The sequence below is a fragment of the Hippocampus comes genome, unplaced genomic scaffold (genome assembly GCF_001891065.2).
Source record: "Hippocampus comes isolate QL1 unplaced genomic scaffold, H_comes_QL1_v1.1 scaffold528, whole genome shotgun sequence".
In the NCBI taxonomy this organism is placed as follows: Eukaryota; Metazoa; Chordata; class Actinopteri; order Syngnathiformes; family Syngnathidae; genus Hippocampus; species Hippocampus comes.
Genome location: NW_017804900.1, coordinates 238,779 through 255,754, shown reverse-complemented (window position 1 = coordinate 255,754; position 16,976 = coordinate 238,779). Strand labels below are relative to the sequence as shown.

At 47.9% G+C, this 16,976-nt stretch overlaps 5 protein-coding genes across 9 annotated transcripts; 3 read left to right on the top strand and 2 right to left on the bottom strand.

Moving 5' to 3' along the window:
• Nucleotides 1-28: 28 nt before the first annotated feature.
• On the bottom strand, nucleotides 29-7,274 carry alg12 (ALG12 alpha-1,6-mannosyltransferase). 5 transcript variants are annotated; one of them, XR_002169817.1, is made up of 11 exons: nucleotides 7,074-7,274; nucleotides 6,630-6,762; nucleotides 6,387-6,560; nucleotides 6,122-6,316; nucleotides 5,950-6,053; nucleotides 5,609-5,832; nucleotides 5,355-5,524; nucleotides 5,202-5,277; nucleotides 4,825-5,128; nucleotides 1,882-1,934; nucleotides 29-141 (listed from the first exon to the last, which is right to left on the bottom strand). XR_002169817.1 is itself a non-coding variant. In XM_019883002.1 (10 exons), the coding sequence occupies exons 1-9, from the start codon at nucleotides 7,230-7,232 to the stop codon at nucleotides 4,891-4,893; spliced, it is 1,473 nt and encodes a 490-aa protein (XP_019738561.1). In that variant the 5' UTR covers nucleotides 7,233-7,274; the 3' UTR covers nucleotides 37-141; nucleotides 4,883-4,890. The 5 variants fall into 5 exon arrangements, 3 of the variants coding, with proteins under 3 accessions (XP_019738561.1, XP_019738552.1, XP_019738535.1); XR_002169818.1 differs by having other exon boundaries at nucleotides 4,883-5,128; XM_019883002.1 differs by lacking the exon at nucleotides 1,882-1,934 and having other exon boundaries at nucleotides 37-141; nucleotides 4,883-5,128.
• zbed4 (zinc finger, BED-type containing 4) lies at nucleotides 61-15,030 on the top strand. The gene is made up of 3 exons (XM_019882913.1): nucleotides 61-3,813; nucleotides 12,599-12,604; nucleotides 15,018-15,030. Exon 1 carries the CDS (start codon nucleotides 88-90, stop codon nucleotides 3,802-3,804), a length of 3,717 nt encoding a protein of 1,238 aa, XP_019738472.1. The 5' UTR covers nucleotides 61-87; the 3' UTR covers nucleotides 3,805-3,813; nucleotides 12,599-12,604; nucleotides 15,018-15,030.
• creld2 (CRELD disulfide isomerase 2) lies at nucleotides 7,496-10,286 on the top strand. Its single transcript, XM_019883016.1, has 10 exons — nucleotides 7,496-7,866; nucleotides 8,004-8,086; nucleotides 8,449-8,559; nucleotides 8,750-8,841; nucleotides 8,922-9,098; nucleotides 9,178-9,279; nucleotides 9,342-9,425; nucleotides 9,488-9,583; nucleotides 9,797-9,937; nucleotides 10,016-10,286. The coding sequence occupies exons 1-10, from the start codon at nucleotides 7,729-7,731 to the stop codon at nucleotides 10,063-10,065; spliced, it is 1,074 nt and encodes a 357-aa protein (XP_019738575.1). The 5' UTR covers nucleotides 7,496-7,728; the 3' UTR covers nucleotides 10,066-10,286.
• Nucleotides 10,523-15,946, bottom strand: LOC109523661 (dynamin-1-like protein). Its single transcript, XM_019882962.1, is given in 18 exon segments — nucleotides 10,523-10,846; nucleotides 10,956-11,115; nucleotides 11,202-11,311; nucleotides 11,382-11,513; nucleotides 11,809-11,880; nucleotides 12,109-12,162; nucleotides 12,261-12,353; nucleotides 12,500-12,589; nucleotides 12,667-12,822; nucleotides 12,908-13,193; nucleotides 13,453-13,584; nucleotides 13,783-13,903; nucleotides 14,011-14,173; nucleotides 14,241-14,327; nucleotides 14,543-14,614; nucleotides 14,677-14,723; nucleotides 15,096-15,237; nucleotides 15,715-15,946. Coding segments are annotated over 18 exon segments (2,076 nt in total). The 5' UTR covers nucleotides 15,817-15,946; the 3' UTR covers nucleotides 10,523-10,789.
• Nucleotides 15,947-16,056: 110 nt separating this feature from the next.
• stmp1 (short transmembrane mitochondrial protein 1) lies at nucleotides 16,057-16,935 on the top strand. The gene is made up of 3 exons (XM_019883027.1): nucleotides 16,057-16,206; nucleotides 16,388-16,441; nucleotides 16,548-16,935. Exons 1-3 carry the CDS (start codon nucleotides 16,192-16,194, stop codon nucleotides 16,617-16,619), a joined length of 141 nt encoding a protein of 46 aa, XP_019738586.1. The 5' UTR covers nucleotides 16,057-16,191; the 3' UTR covers nucleotides 16,620-16,935.
• The last annotated feature ends 41 nt before the right edge of the window (nucleotides 16,936-16,976 follow it).

Here is a 16,976-nt window from a genome sequence, read left to right as displayed (position 1 = left end):
AGAACCGTCCGGCCAATGACTAGAAGCAATCCCATCTGACAAGGCAGACCTGACGACACGACAGAAAGCTTTGGGCCGCCCGCCGCCATGGACAGGGAGGAAGATGCGTCCGGCGCGGGTGACGATTCGTTCAACGGCTCCCTGCAAAAGAAACGAGAGGCAAAGGGGTCCTGTCTGAAAATCGAGGGTCAGGATGGATACGTCTTTAAATCCTACAGCATGAAGCCACACAAGACAAAGGATGCGCCGTCGTCGTGCTCGTCCAAAACACTGGATAAAGACCTTTTCCAATCAAGCCATCTTTCTTCTCAGGGTGATAAACAGTTAGAGTCTGACACCGACAAAGAAACGGATCCGGCGTCTCCGTCTCTTTCGAGCAAATGGCTCAACATCCACACGCACGAAAATAGGGAGAATGAAAAATACGACAATGAGCCCACTCAGCATATCAAAGATGAAAGCCGAGACACAAACGATTTAGAGGATGAAGCCCACGATTTTGAAAGACTCGCATTTGGCCCTTTTTTGAGTCGAGATGGGGACGACTATAGTAACTTATTAAGCGGCTACACGAGCACTCTTTACGACGTTGCCATGGATGCCGTCACCCAGAGCCTTTTGGCCTCCATGAGAAGTCAAAGCAACCCGAGGAAAAAATCTCCGGCATGGAATCATTTCTGCATATCGCCAAGGGACAATACCAAAGCAATCTGTTTGTACTGCATGAAAGAGTTTAGTCGGGGCAAGAACGAAAAAGACCTCAGCACAAGCTGTTTGATGCGCCACGTCCGAAGGGCTCACCCGACGATGCTTTTCCAAGAGGGAGCGGACGCACCGACGCCCAATCAGAGTGCTTTAGCCTCCTCCTCCTCCTCCATCCCGCCTTCCCCAAACTCGCCAAAAAACGGAGACTTAAACAGTTTGATGTATCCCGGGTCAAAGAATACGTCGCCGTCCACATCTTCGGCTGATAATTCAGACCTGTCATCCAAAGAAGGGTTGCCCAAAGTTGAACCAAAACTTGAACCGCTCGCCAACGCGGACTCTATCTACAGTGCTCTTGAATCGTCACATTCCAGTGAAAACAACCTCGAAGACATATCCGATGGAGGGCAAGAGCGCCTTCCGAGCAACCCGAAAAGCTCCAGTTCTCGTCGGAGATCGGCCGTATGGAAACACTTCTACCTTTCGCCCGTGGACAATTCCAAAGCGGTTTGCATCCACTGCATGAATGAATTCAGCCGCGGCAAGAATGGGAAAGATCTCGGCACGAGCTGTCTTATTCGTCACATGTGGAGGGCCCACAAAGAGGTTGTGATTGAGGAAAACGGACTGGGCAATCACATTCCTCCGCCCTACTCAAACCCGCCGTCCCTGTTGTCCCGCACACTGTTACATGACTCGCTGGACATAAAAAAGGAATCGCCCCTTCTTCCGTCTTCACCAGAAACGATATTAGACGAGTTACCGCCGACCATGGCGGAAAGCTTGGACATGAAGGAGGAGTCTGATGAGGCGATGCTACTGACCGAGCAGGAGTCCGCGCTCAATCTGCCCTTCGGCGCTCACGGGGACGACACGCCCTCAACCTCCTCGCCGTGCGATCTGTCCGACGTTCCCGGCCACAGTCAGAATCATGTCGTTTTTGAGCAAAACAAGAAAATCATGAAACGGGTCAAGTCCGAAGTCTGGCAGCATTTCATTGTGTCACCGGTCGACCAGTTAAAAGCACTGTGCCGGTACTGTCCGTGCGTCATCAGTCGAGGCAAACGGGGCGACTTTGGTACGAGCTGTCTAATGAGGCACCTGGTGAGGCGCCACCCAGATGTCCTCCAAAACCAAAAAGTCGCCGATGACAAGGAGCCCTCCCCGCAGCCTTACCTTAAGACCGCACCAGACGCAGTTTCAGTAGCCAAAGGAACCGAAAGCCCGGCCTGCAAGAAAAAGCCACAAACCATTTTCAGTAAGAAGACGTCCAAACTGTGGAACCATTTTTCAATTTCACCCGCCGACCCCACCAAGGTGGTCTGTTTGCACTGCGGCCGCACCATCAGCAGAGGCAAAAAGACGACCAACCTCGGCACGAGCTGCCTCTTCAGGCACATGCAGAGGTTTCACGGACATTTTCTCGAAAGCAACAACACTATCTCAGGTGACGCGCCGTCGGCCGGAAATCACGTCAAACGAGAGCGCGCCGATTTGTCGCTTTACAAAGCGGAACAGAACAGGTTTGACGAACACCACCCGGTTGCCAAAAAAATTACCAAACTTATTGCCGAAATGCTTGCACTGGATCTTCAGCCATCAGCCATGGTGGAGAACGCCGGACTGAGCAGACTTCTCGAGTACTTCCAGCCCCAGTATTGCCTGCCGCCCTCTTCTTACTTTACCGGCACGGCAATACCGGAGATGTACGAAAAGGTGCGGGACGTCGTGCTGACGCATCTGAAAGAGGCCGAGGGCGGCGTCGTCCACTTCACGACGAGCATTTGGGTCAGTAGCCAGACAAAAGAGTACCTGACCCTGACTGCACACTGGGCCACGTACGAATCGAGCGTCAGACCCCAGGGCCAGGACTTTCACTGTTCGGCTCTGCTCAGCGTGTCTCAGATAGACTGCGATCAGGACACGCACGACATCCCCAAGCAGCTGGAGTATCTGTGGGATTCTTGGATCACGTCGCCGGGTCTGAAGAGAGGGTTCACCGTCACCGATAACGCCAACATAAGAAGCAGTCTGGAGGACCACGGCCACGTCACCGTGCAGTGTTTTGGCCACACCATTGACCTCATTGTTAGCGAAGCCATAAAGAGCCAGAGGATGGTGCAGAACCTTCTGAGCATCGCGCGGAAGATCTGCGAACGTGTGCAGCGCTCGGCCAAGGCCAAGGAGAAGCTGGTCGAGCTGCAGAGGGACCACCAGTTACCGGAGAACCAACTCATCCAGGACATCCCCTCCAAATGGAGGACTTCCTTCCTCATGCTGGAGCGGCTGGTGGAGCAAAAGAAAGCCATCGACGAGATGTCAATCGAGTGCAACTTCAGGGAAATCATCAGCTGCGACCAGTGGGAGGTGATGCAGTCCGTCTGCAACGCGCTGAAACCTTTCGAGGTGGCCTACCGGGAAATCCGCAGCCGTACCGCCACCCTGGGCCAAGTCATTCCGCTCATTCACATCCTGAACAGAAAGATCGACCTGCTGTTCGACGAGACCGTGGGCATCGACAACATGCTGCGCTCTCTGAAAGAAGCCACGGTGAGCAGGATGTCGGCCACTCTCAACGACCCGCGCTTCACCTGGGCCACCATGCTGGACCCTCGATACAAGACCTCACTATTCACAGAAGAAGAGGCGGAACGATGTAAGCAAGACCTGATCCAGGAGCTGGACCTGTTCTCGTCTACCTCAACAGAAAAGTCTTTACTGCTCAACGGCTGCGACGAGGCCCCGGCGTCAGACAAGGACAACATCTGGTCCCTGATGGCGGACTTGAGACAAAACGCGAAGCACGAGGAAAAACCAAAGTCCTCCGAACTGGCGGTGCTTGAGTACCTGGAGGAGGACATACTCGATCAAAGCTGTGACCCGCTCGACTACTGGAACCTGAAAAAGTTCCTGTGGCCCGAGCTTGCCAAAGTAGCCGCCCGTTACGTGGGCTGCCCTCCCAGCATCGTCCCGGCCGAGGCGCTGTTCAGCACGGCGGGCGTCAACTGCGCCCTGAACCATCCCAGGCCTTCACTGGAAAACATGGAGGGTCTGCTCTTCCTCAAGGTTAACCTCCCACTCATTTATTTTCAATACTGATGAAGCATTCAGGAGGGGGGAAAAAAAAAAAAACAACTTAAGGACCAAGAGACATAGCTGTGAATTGTGTGATGTATAGGATCATGTATACACTGATTTTCTTTCAATGCTGCAGCCAGGTTTGGGGCGTTAATTGTTTTGTGTCGACTACTGTTTGAATACTTTGAAGAAGCTTTCATGAAAAGTCTCAGTGAGAGAGAGAGAGAGAGGTGCATCAGGGAGGGAGGGGTTTTCTAGTTGTAGGGGTTTGTGCGTTTGCTCATTAATAAGTGTGTGTTTTTTTTTGTTCTCGGCTCTCTCCTTGTGCCTTATCCAAAATCTACTTCAGGTCAAAAATGCTGTACATATTTTTGGTGAATCGGCGCGATCCGCGTCGGGTTTGCTTTTGAATAGTCCCGATTACTGATGCAGAGTTTTCTTGAAAACGTGGCCCAAAAATAAATGCTGTGACTGAAAGATGTTTTAAGTTAATGTTATTTAATTTTCATTGTGAAATTGTGGCTCATGGTACTGTTGTTCGGAGTTTTACTTTTTTTTTTTGCTTTAAGAGCTTTAAAAAGCTTTTTTAAGATATTGTTGTATTTTCAGAATTGAGAGGTTTGGAATATACAATTTGTCTCGTAAGCACAATTTCAGTTTCTGTTCAGGGGATTAATTTATGGGTTTGAGTCAAGAAATGTACTGTACATTTTATAAGAAAATCTGAACTTGATTTGATAAATGTTGAGCATTGAAACTGGAACTACGCAAATGTTGTGGCCGTTTGTAAATAAAGGTTTTCCTTACGGTAAACGCCTGCGTTTGATTTTCATTTCGAAACGGCTTTTAGTCTGCAAGTCGATTCAATTTAGGCTTTTTTTTCTGTAGAAAATATGAATATCCGAAAGCCAAGAAGAGAATGAATTACAATAATTTGGTCTTTATGAATATATATATATATTTTTTTAGCAGACAACCACACACGCCCAACCCCTCGCCCGCAATGAACGACACCTAAAGTTTAGGAATCGCACAACATACTTGTGCTTCTTTCTTTCATGTAAACTCCTGAAGGAGATGAAGTGAGAATGCTGGTCACCTGACTCCTCAATGAGACTCCTTGAACGTGGTCCTCTGCATCAGTACAGTTTTGCTTGCCAACCTCACGCTAAACGGAGGCAAGCGAAACAAGTGGCGAGCGATGCCGTCATAGCCTTGTACGAAGGCCAGGGGCCGATGAGTGTCGCGCAGGAGCTCCATCTTGGTGGCGTTTGCCTCCATCAGGAGGTGCGAGAACATTTCCATTTCGGGACTTGCGGGGTCCAGATCCTCTCGTTTGTCGTATCTGTTGAGTCAATATATGTATATTAAATATAACATCAATGCCGGGGCTTTTAGAATATGAACAATCGACCAACCTCCAGTGTGGATTTTGCTCTAAGAAGCGAGACACTCCTGTTTCAGCAGCGTAGGTGTCAATGTGAACAAAGACGTCTGAGAAGATAGCATGCATTTTATATCATATCCATAAAAAAATACTGTCAAGCTCTGGTCTAAAAGGTCATTCCTACCTGCCGTGGGCGGCAACAGCCTGTGCAGTTCCTGCATCGCTCGGCCTCCTGGGTAATTGTGATGGGAAACGTACAGGCAAACTCCCGAGTACGCCGCGTTCGTCACCAGCTGGCCCACCACAACAGCCGATCCCAGTTTATACATCCACGATTTGTGATAGTTGCTTAAACTGAAAAAAAAAAAAAAAAACACAAAAAGCATTATAATGTGTTTTTTCTTCCCGGTAAAGATTGCATGCCGTTTGTATACGGACATAAAAGAGCAGCCTCGGGCGGCCAGGAGAGTGAGCACGGGGAAGGTGTAGATGATGAAGCGCAGCTCTTTGTGCGGCAGCAGCGAGTAGACAAGGATGAAGGCCACTGGTGGTAGCAGTAGGATCCTCATCCGCCGGTCCAGCAGCCCGACGGGGACCAGCGGCAGAGTGCAGCCCAGGCCGCGGGGCAAAGCCGAGTAGAAATACCAGAGAAAGGGTGAGGTTTAAAAGAGGAGTCAAGGAGATTCATCCATTTTTTTGGGGGGGGGGGGGTCAATACTTTGGAGAAACGGATTCAGCATCAGTATTTCATCAAAATATCTCGGCGTCTGAAAGGATATTCCCCAGTTGGAACTTTTGTTGAGAATGGTGTTATACCAAAACACCTGGCCTTCTGGCCACAAAGGCTTCCTCCAAAAGAACGTGTCAATCGCCACAGTCAGAGCTGCAAAAGATACAAAATCAAACTCTTACCATGGCAATCTAAATGCACACTGCTTGACTCCCACTTACCCAATGAGAGCAATCCAGCGGGAACAGCGTAGTAAAGAAGTTCCGGGAAGCGCAGCTTTCTGCTCAACAGAGATATAAGCAACATAAGACCCAGCAAGATGCAGAGCTCCGAGCGGAACACAATAATGGCGAAGGCGGAGAGGCCGATGAAGCTGCCGTGTTTGTGAGCCATCCAAGAGGTGAATGCAACCACGACTGCACAGACAAAGTGACAAGTGAGGTCAATGCACTCACCACTGATATTGTTCGCAGTGGTGCTTCTTACCAATTGGTAGCGCAAACACATTTGGGAGCGTCCTGGTGCTGTAGAACATGAGGTGAAACTGAGAGGCGCACATCAGGCAGAACAGGAGGGCCACCGTGGAGCCAAACTGCCTCTTCACCTCTCGCTGCATATGCCACAGCGCAGCGATCACGCATGCTCCCAGAGAGGCTCGGACTGAACATAAGCAAAAAACAGCATCCTAAGGTGGAATTCTGACAGTTTGGTGAGGTGTGAGTCATCTACCGATGAGCTGTGTGGAGAATTTGGGCACGCCCAGCAGAGAGGACAGAAAGACAACAGGGGAGCAAAGGATGCTGATGAGCAGGGGACCGATGAACGTTCGTGGAACCACACCGGGGAACTCATGGTGGTCGTACTGAAAGAAATCACCAGCAATAATAGGCAACATTAGGTCTAGAAACATCCACATTTCTCATTCCAAAGTCAATTTTTTCACTTCGTGTTTTTTTTTTTTACACTCCCAAAATTATACATTTTCCATAAAATCTCTTCAAAATGGTAAATTAATTCAACGGCTATGTCATTCAAGGAGAACACTGCGACAGAAACTACGTCCTCTAATCACATGTCGTGTCATCATCATGATTGAACACAAGTACATTTCGTGACTTCTGTGGTCACTTGTAGCCTAGCCTGTTAGCCTCTGGCACACCTGCTGCTCCCTACCTTGTCAAAGTCAAACGTGTGATACAGGAGGTCGTGGGCCGCTTGCAAGTTGAAGCTTTCTTCCACTTTGGTGAACGGACAGATGAATAAGTGTAACAGCACCACGGACGTTAGTAAAACTAATATTGGGAGCGCCAAAACATTCATTTTTACAGCCATGACAGATTCAGGATGTCACTACTTCCGGTTTAAACCGGACGTGACTTTACAACTCATTTATGTATCTTTGAAACATTAATCGTTTTAGTTATGATAAAATAATATTTTTATTTTGAATTTCAAGTATTTATTTGAGCAAAATGATCATTTCTACATTAAAAATTCGCGTTCGTGAATTTTCCACGTGCGGAATGCGCTAGTTGTCCCGAGCGTGGCGGCAGGTGATTGGCTTTCAGATGGATTGGCAGGCACAAAGAGCCAATCGCCACAAGCCACAATTCGACCGATGGGGCTGAAGCAGAAAACTGGAAGTCGTGCATCTTTTCCTCAGCCGGCATGTAAATACTACTTTAACGCGCGTTGTATTTAAACGCTCTCTCCTATTTATTCTATAAAACGGTACAATTAGTTCGGCGTGTGCGGCACTCCGAAAGTACCATCAGTAGCAACTTCGTTGTGGGGTGGAATTTACAGTGTGTCCTCATGAAACAGTGAAATGCTGCCCTCGAGTCCAGAGCTGCGACTTCTCGGGCTTTTGTCCTGTTTTATTTTCATTTTTCAAGTCACGAATGCCAAGAGAGATTTAAAAAGCGCTTGTGGTACCTGCCAGCGGATTACTGACAACTTCCAAAAGGTAAGCGAGCATGTAGGTACCCCAATGCACAGGGCATTGGGGTACCTACAGTCTAGTGAATGAATACGTCTAAATGTAGATTGCACAATCTGTAGTTTTAAAAATTATTTTATCTTTGAGTGTATTTTTACTTTTAGGGCTATGAGAGAACTGCAAAGCAAAATTTTGGTGGGGGGAACACAGCCTGGGAGGAAAGGAAGCTGTCTAAATATGAGACAAGGTGAGACAAAACTTCAGGTCAGCCTGCCACTGTTAAAAATAAGATTGCATCAAACCACACTAGGGAACATACATATTACATATGCGTTATTCCGGAATTTGAGGAAGTTTCCTGTCCCCAAAGAAAAAATTAAATAATCTTTGCTCAAGACACACACACAGTTTTGTAAATGATGCTTGCCCTTACGCAAAATATATCACACACACACACACACACACACACAGAGTTTTGTAAATGATCGTTGCCCTTACGCAAAATATAACTGTAGCCATAGCGAAAGGGATTCTTAAATATTATTCAAAATACCACACAGCTGTTTTTGCCCTGTGACAAATTCACGTCTTGATTTTTGCATTTTACAGCGAGATCCGACTGATGGAGATCGTCGAGGGGCTGTGTGACAGCAGCAGCTTCGAGTGCAACCAGATGCTCGAAGAACACGAGGAGCTGTTGGAGACATGGTGGTTTAAAAGGTTCGTGCAAGTGGTCTCAAAATGTTGCTCGAAACATCTACTTAATGTCTTTTTTTCCTCTCTCTCTGTGGTTGCAATGCAGGTGGAGACATGGTGGTTTAAAAGGTTCGTGCAAGTGGACTCAAAATGTTGCTCGAAACATCTGCTTAATATGTTTTCTTTTTCCTCTCTCTCTGTGGTTGCAATGCAGAAAAACCAAACATCCTGATTTGCATAAATGGTTCTGCATTGACACCATCGAAGTGTGCTGTCCAAAAGGCACATTTGGGCCTGACTGCAATGGTGAGTAAACTACCACTGATCTGAACATTGGCCAGAAATCTTCCATATATCTTGCTATGAATCATGCACTTGTGTCCAAGCTTGTGTCGGCGGCTCCGAGAGACCATGTCATGGGAACGGCAAGTGCGACGGCGACGGAACCCGCGGAGGGGACGGCAAGTGCACATGTGACGTGGAGTACAAGGGGGACTTCTGCCTGGACTGCATCGACGGCTACTTCAACGAAGTGCGCAACGACTCCTTCTCCCTGTGCACGGGTACGATATCACCTACCTCTGTTTATTCCCCATCTTCAAATCACCTGCTGAATAATCAGCATCTCTCCCCCTGCATTAGAATGCCATTCCTCCTGCAAGACCTGCAGCGATGGGGCAACCCACCAGGACTGCGACGAGTGCAAGGATGGTTGGGAGGAGGATGAGCAGGAAGCCTGCATCGGTATAAAAAGAGCATCATTACACATCCAAAATCATTTCTTTCAACTTGGGATGTGATTCCAGATGTGAACGAGTGCTCCAAAGACTCACCTCCATGCCAAGAAAAGGAATACTGCGTCAACACGGAAGGCTCTTACTCCTGCAAGGGTAAACGCGCACATTCCGGCTCAGTCAAACTGAACTGGAAATGAGCTCTCCTGTTCCTTCAGGATGTGATCAAGCTTGCACGGGATGCACTGGCGCCGGTGCAGACAAGTGCAAGGCGTGCGCCGGCGGCTACCAGGACACTGAGGGCACCTGCTCAGGTTTGTGCGGTTTAATTAATGGATCCCAATCGGCCATGTCGAAAGAAATGGGTGGCAAGTCGCATTTAATTTTTAATTTAATTGCACTGACTGTACATTATTAGGTAATAAAAGAGCATTTCGAAAGATAATACTGCCCATTTTTGATTTTCAGGAGAAGGGAATAAGTTGACCTGGCTGGTTGTTTTTTTTTTTTTTCTCCCCCCCCCTAAGATATTGACGAGTGTTCGGGGGCCGAGCCGATGTGCACCGAGGAGCACCAGCAGTGCGTCAATACCAGCGGCGACTACAAGTGCGTCTGCTCCGCCGGCTACGAGGACCACGATGGAGAGTGTGTTCAAAAGCCACAAGAAGGTTAGTGTCGCTCTTTCATGATGCTTGTACAAGTTTCTTCAGTCTAAATCTTTGCAATTGTGTCATGGGAACAAAAAGAGGAGCCAGCGGTATCCAAGACAGATGAGAGTCCACATGTGGAGCTCTGATGTGGAACGGGGCACTGACCGGGAAGACCTTCGAGGGAGGAATATTTGACGCTGCACATTTTAAAAACAAGGAAATGCACTTCCAGAACTTAAACGGCAGCCGGGTTGGGGGAGCAGTGTTTTCTACCTGTGGACCAAGGAGTCTATGCCGTTTCTCTCTGCTGTGCTCAATTTGTCCGTACTTGTCTTGTTTTAAAGTAAATAAAGGTGTTACAAATAAAGATGGGACTTTAGTGTTTACGTTTTCTCAACTGCTGTTGGTGGCAGTGATTATAAATGACCACAAGTGGGCAGTGTAACCCCGAGAATATACTTGTTGCAGTGCATCGTTAGGTGGTCAAAAACTCACCAAATCAAGCCGAAATGGAGACCAGATACTTTTTGTGGTGTTATTGGTGATTTGCGGCGACCTCCTCTTTGTCCAGACTGTAAACGAACTCAAAGAAAGCGACACGGATTTCCACTGTTGGAGGCAGCACTTTGTCTTTTCGTGTTGCCGTGTGGTACATGGCACCGGCAAACGCAAATACACATCACATTTTGACAACTCTGTCCAGCCACAATAAATAAAATGTTACAAAGTCATCACATTGGGTCATGACAGGCCTTTCGTGCTCACAACAATGTCCTGTATTTACAAGCGTACGTGTTTCGAAGGTACTTGAGCCCGTCACGGCGTCTACTTTGAGGGAGGGTTCAGTGCATTCTTCTGGTATCATTCAGTTCACCACAGATGAGTTTCTCTGATCTCCGCTATCACCTGGCTGGCTTTCTGCAATGCCTGTGTTTCCCCCATAAACCCCACCAAAAAAAAAAAAAAAAACAGCAGGAGGACGGTTAAGGAATATTCTATGGCTAGTCCAGCCTATGAAGACTTGAGCGAGTTTTACCTGCAGCATGTCGGCCGCCTCCTTGCGGCGCTGGGCCATGTCCTCCGACTCTGTCAGCAGATCGTTGAGGAGGCCTGACTTGTAGAGCTGACCCACCAGCTCGCTCTGGAGGCTGTCCTTCACATGGTTGACCAGGAAGTGCATAACCGCCTTGGGCACGCTGGTCAGACCCGGTCATTGGAAATCATGTATGATGTATTTCGAGAAAATACGGTCGGGTAACAAAGTGGGTCTCCAGGCACTTACCTGTCTTGGATGTTCTTGCGCACAATCAGGAAGTAGGACTTGATGAGGCGCTCGATGACCTCGCAGTCCCGCTGCTCACGGGATGACAGCTTCCTGGCTACCGGGACCGGCTACGGGTTCAAAGGCAGAGGTTATTCAAGAAACGATACTCAGGAGAGGAGGACAAAGAGGACAAGTCACCACATCCAGCAGGTTGACGGCTCCTTTAAGAGGGCTTCCCGGACCCGAGCCTGAGCCGTCCTCTCCTTTCTTGAGCATCCCCCTCCAGGTGCCCGTGCCGTCCGGCTCGCCCTGCGGCCCCGCTGCTTGAGCCTGCGGTCAAAAGTACCACCAGCGTGAATGCCACACTGCATTTAAGCCTACTGTAGGATCCATTGTCACTCCTGTGAAGTTTTACACCTCGCAGAGGCTTGAAATGCAAAACAAAACCAAGAGTTTGGGGAAACAAGGAGGATAGGTCAAGAAAGGAGGAAAAGCAAGATTGTTAGCGCAAGTCCACACAGGCTGGGGCATGAAAATAGCACGACATGGGGAAATCAAGACTAGGGTACAAGCCAAGCCATCCATCCATCCATCAACACAGCCGACCAGGCCAGCAGCTGCCCACCTTGGCGCCGTCCGCGTCTGCTCCGGACGCGGGGGGCTCGCCAGAAACCGTGGCCGGGCCTTTGCCAAGAGACTGGCAAAGAGATCAAATGAGGGCAAGAGAATGAAAGAGAGAGAGAAAGAGACAGACAGAGAAGCGGAGGTCAAAGATAGAAGAGGCGGGGGTGCAGTCCAAAGTCATTTGGTTCCTTTATGGAAGCTCTTCCTTCTTTTTGAGGTTCAAAACAAAACAATATATTTAAATCTCCCTAAAATAGCATCTCAAACCTTTTCTTTCATGAATATTAAAGAGGAAACGTACCTTATCCCGCGATACCGCAGTGGGCAGTTCTCTCATCCGGTTTCTCCTTTGCTCCTATAGATACACACAATCAGTGAGTGGTGTTGGAACGATGACTCGTCGCGAGCAAGCTGTGTTCCTGCACAAACGTGTATTTGCGGCTGAGCACTCACCTCGATATTGTTGTTCATGACCCCGCAGGCGTCTGCAAAGTCCGGATGCTTTGTGTTGATGTAAGCCAGCTCGATGGCAACCAAGTTGTGGACCTGTTGGAAGATGAGAAGCGAGGCAGCGGCTCTTGCTTTAATTTTGCATTCAAAACAAACTGCCTCAACAATCGTCTCGGCAAGGCTACTGACAAGACACAAAAGAGTTATTCAGGAAGATGTGAGGAAACAAAGAAAGAATGTACCATCTCGTTAGTGATGGGCAGCCTCTTTCTCAAGAGGGAAGTGACGACTTCCACGATGGCCTCGTGGAGTTTTGGAAATCTCTGCAGCTCCTGGTGGACAACTTGGTATTAGCACAAGCCTCTGAAGGAGAGAAAAAGGAGCTGACACGCCCCACCGACCCCTCTACCTGCGTGCTGTAATTGCTGCAGTGCTGGATGATCCTCTGCATCTCTTCGTGGACCAGCTCCACACAGCGCAAGCTGGGCTCCTCCAGGCGTTTGACCTGCTTCTTTACCAGCAGCTCGAAGGAGACCTCGGGCACGAACAGAGAGGGGCGCGGGCCCTGATGCGGCATGGGGATGAAAAAGGTCAGCCATTGGGAGCACACAGAGGGGGAAAAAAAAAGACGACAACAAGACAAAACTCACGGTTGCGTTTCTTATGGCTGTTAGGATATCGATGGTGCTGAGGCCTCCCAAGGGATCCCCACACTCCACTGACACTCACAGCTCCGCCGTCTCGATGTACTTGGCCGTGCCCTCAATGGTGTTGCAGTACTCGGTGGCAAACTTGGTGATGAGCTGGAGCAAGGTGGCACTTTGGTCCTCCACGGGCTCGCCGTAGCTGCCGAGCAGCGACTGGTACTGGGCGGCCAGCACGTTGATCCGCGTCTTCAGTTCCGGCAGACAGTCGCGGATGTGATGCATCAGTAGTCTGACATGAGCACAGGGAAAGCTTGAGGCAGAACCGCGGCCACGATGGTTAGTTACCAAAAATGAAATAACTGAAAACAAAAATGTAAAAAAATCAAAACATTTTAATTCGCCCGATCAAAAGAGTGAGCTACTACTTCACCGTTGGATTGTATTTACAAGCACTTTCAACCAACTTTTTATTTTCACCTTGAAAATGCAACAATAAAATTAAAAAAAAACTTAATTCATGTCCTGTGAATAATCTGGACTACACTGACCTATTAAGGGTCCTGGCCAGGTATTTGGTCCCGTTCCTATTAGCAAGAGAGGGATACTTCTTCTGCAGGAAAGCGTGTTCATCACGGATTGCGTCAGCCACAGACTTTTTATTGTTGATGTCCAGCTGGCTCCTGTACACGTCAGATAATTAACAGAATTATAGTCCACATATAAAGTACATCCATGATGCTTTGGTGATTGTCGTTATTCATACTTTAAGATGAATAGAATATCCGGGCTTTGCATACAGTGATGGGCCATAAATAAACAATTGACCTTGACGAATATATCAGAGCACTCTCCAAATTCGTGTTGAACGTGTAGCCAACCTGTTGACCACACCGATGAGTCCCAGTTTGACAGGAATAACTCGACCCATCAGCACGTCCATGGCATCGGTTCCGGCGTCCATCAGGTCCAATTTGGTCACCACGGCCAACGTCCTCCTGCCTGGAGGGTCACATTCAGGGATTTTGTTTGTATGGGCTCTTTCGCATATCACACTTTGAAAAATCATTGTTCATCAATCATCTCACGGAGTTGCTTTTGGACATTACCGTCAGGGTCCACCTCCCGGGCCACCTTGAGCGCCTCTGACGTCGCCATGTCGGTGTTGGCGGCGGTGACGGCTAATATGATGCAGTTAGGGTTGGAGATGTGCTTCAGGATGAGATCTCGTATTTGGATCTCGATGTCTTTGGGCTGATCTCCCACGGGCACCTCAGGGGAAAATGGCAGTTTTTCACGTTAAGGTGCACGTCCGCTAGGTTGAGGCGTGCCGTGTTACCTTGGTGATGCCGGGCAGGTCCACCAGGGTGAGGTTGACAACGTGGGGGGAATATATCTTCAGGTGAATCGGCTCATCGCTGATGCCCTGCGCAGGAGGGAAATGTACACCTTGCCAATTCAGTGGGTACACAACATTCCTTTGCGAGAATATATTCCACATTCCCACACTCGTCAAAATGAGTTTTTGTTTCGATTAATATTGCATTTGTGGAGGTGGCGTAAAAATTGCGCCGGTTAAACCCATCCATTTTTATCAATGTCAGGATGGGTAAGCGACAGTGACGCCGTAAACAATCTCACCTTATTATTCCCCGACACACGCTCCGTTTCTGCTTCTATTTCTTGCCTGATTTCATCAAAATCAGTGTAGATCTGCTCCAAAAAACGAAAAAGCACTGATTACCACTAATGCTTTAAACCATGCCACCTGTTACCTTATTTTTGGTGTGCAGAAACTTCCCCCACTCCTCGCCTTCTCTGCCTGTACAACACAAAAGCAAATTTTAGGGCATGACTACTTAGTTTATTTAAGACAAGACTGGTAACTATGATATGCAGGATGCTAGGCCATGAAAGGCAAGGTGGCGAAGGAGCTCCACTAAAGCCAGGGATCAAAGCAATGTATGACGGGAGAGGGAAGTTAGTTAATATGCGATTCACATTGCTACAATGCACCTTTATGGATCTTTTTCACACCTTGGAATCTGCAAGTGATTAAACAGCGGCAGAAAACAGAAAACTTCAATCTGTGGTGGAAAACAGTGAGAACTCTAAGAAAGAAGGGGAAGGGATTCAAAAACCCAAAAGGGCTCCTCCGGAAGTGGAGGAAGGGGAGCGAAAAGTCAACGCCTACCGACGTCGTCATTTTTGCGGGCATCTCCCGGATCGACGTGGACCAACTGGAGGATGAGAGGCCGCCTGGTGACGATGCCGGTCCCGCGGGGTAGCAGGTCACGGCCCACCAGGCTCTCCAGAACGGAACTCTTGCCGCTGCTCTGGAGACGGAACAAGCGCAGATTTTCATGGTTTACTTTTGTCTCAATGAATCTCCTCAATTCACTTCAACATACTTCCGTGGCACAGAGGGTTCACTGTATATGCAGTTTTGAAAATAAGAGTTTTCATTGCGGTGTCAAAAACCTTCTGGCATGTCTAATCGGAAAGTAGTAATTACCATTTTCACAGGCTGATGATGATGATGATAATGGATTTGAATGAAGGTGAAAACACAGCTAAAGGCACTTGTCTCGTGGCCTATTTTGGCCCAACAGGGTGTTGGCACGGTTCTTAAATTAGCACTGAATGAAGGTTATCAGTGGAGTGGGGTGGATGAGTTGAAAGCACTCTTCTTAAATATCTACGTACATGTCATTAACGTCAAATATAGTCCACTTAAATTCAGAATCAGAATCAGTGACTAGCTAAATTGTCCTCACCAGGAGGCTGACAGTTATCGTAGCTTTTGACTGTACCTGGGTGCCCACCACAGCTATTTGAGGCAGTTGGATAATATCCGCGCCCACGGTGTTGAACACATCCTGGAGCTTGTTAATGACGGGAATAAGCGCCTCCATGTCTTTGGCGTCGCGACAGTAAAACGAATTCGCCGGCTATTTGTTTGTGATGGAGCCAAAGTCATTCAATGTCTCGGCGTCGCCACCATTGCGACAGCAGCAGCTGCGCTTGACATTTCGCGGCTCCGGGAGTTGTAGTTTTCTCACGACACTCGATTGTGGCACATACTGAGAAAAGGACTACAAAATTGACTCTCATGGAACAACGCGAGAACATACGATTGACTCCATCTGTCGCGCATGCGTAAACGCATTGTTTTGACAACCTAGCTTTGACACACGTACATTAGTTTGTGTGTGTAGCCTCAAAGCTCTTAACGTTTTTTTTTCTTCAAGTAAATAAGTTTGCCATCTTTAAGACTTTAACATTGCGCTATGTTACAGTTCTTGGTGAGTCCAACCTACTTTTGTTCTTCATCGACAATTTACGGGAGTTTAAAGTATGGCTAATATAGCATAATTGTTAGGAAGCTGAGCGGTGTTACTTGGTCAGCACAAAAACCTAACATGAATATGAGCCCGAATGCTACTGGACGCCTTTAAAATTGATGTGTGTGTGATTATCTTTCAGGCTGGATTCACCTTGGGCAATGTTGTGGGGATGTACCTCGCTCAGAACTACGATGTAAGTTGACACTATTGCCTTCACCAAGGCCACCATTAGTTAGGAGATACTGTGTGAAGTGCGTTGTTTTATTTTTGTCTGCGTTTCACTGGGTTTTCTCTTCAAGGTACCCAATATTGCAAAAAAAATCGAAGCGTTCAAGAAAGACGTGGAGGCCAAGAAGAAGCCACCTGAGTGACTAACGTGGAGGATGCTTCCACCAAGAATATGCACTCTGCAGAACACCTATTTATTTCACAGGGTTGTGCAACAAGCTAGCATTTGATATAATTCAAATGTATGGACGGGGAATAATGACAGTGGCTGAAACATTTGTTACAGCCAGAAATGTTACATTACGTATATTTCAACTAGATGGCTGGATTTAAAATGTATACTTTTGGTTTTGTAAATCCGCTGTGCTACCCGTTTGGCACATATCTTATGATGACATGTCATTAAGAAACAATTTGAACACATTCATCTTCCAATAAAGTTGCGGTCATTCCTTTAAAGTTGCTTGTCTTAATGTGCATTAAACAATGTATATACACTA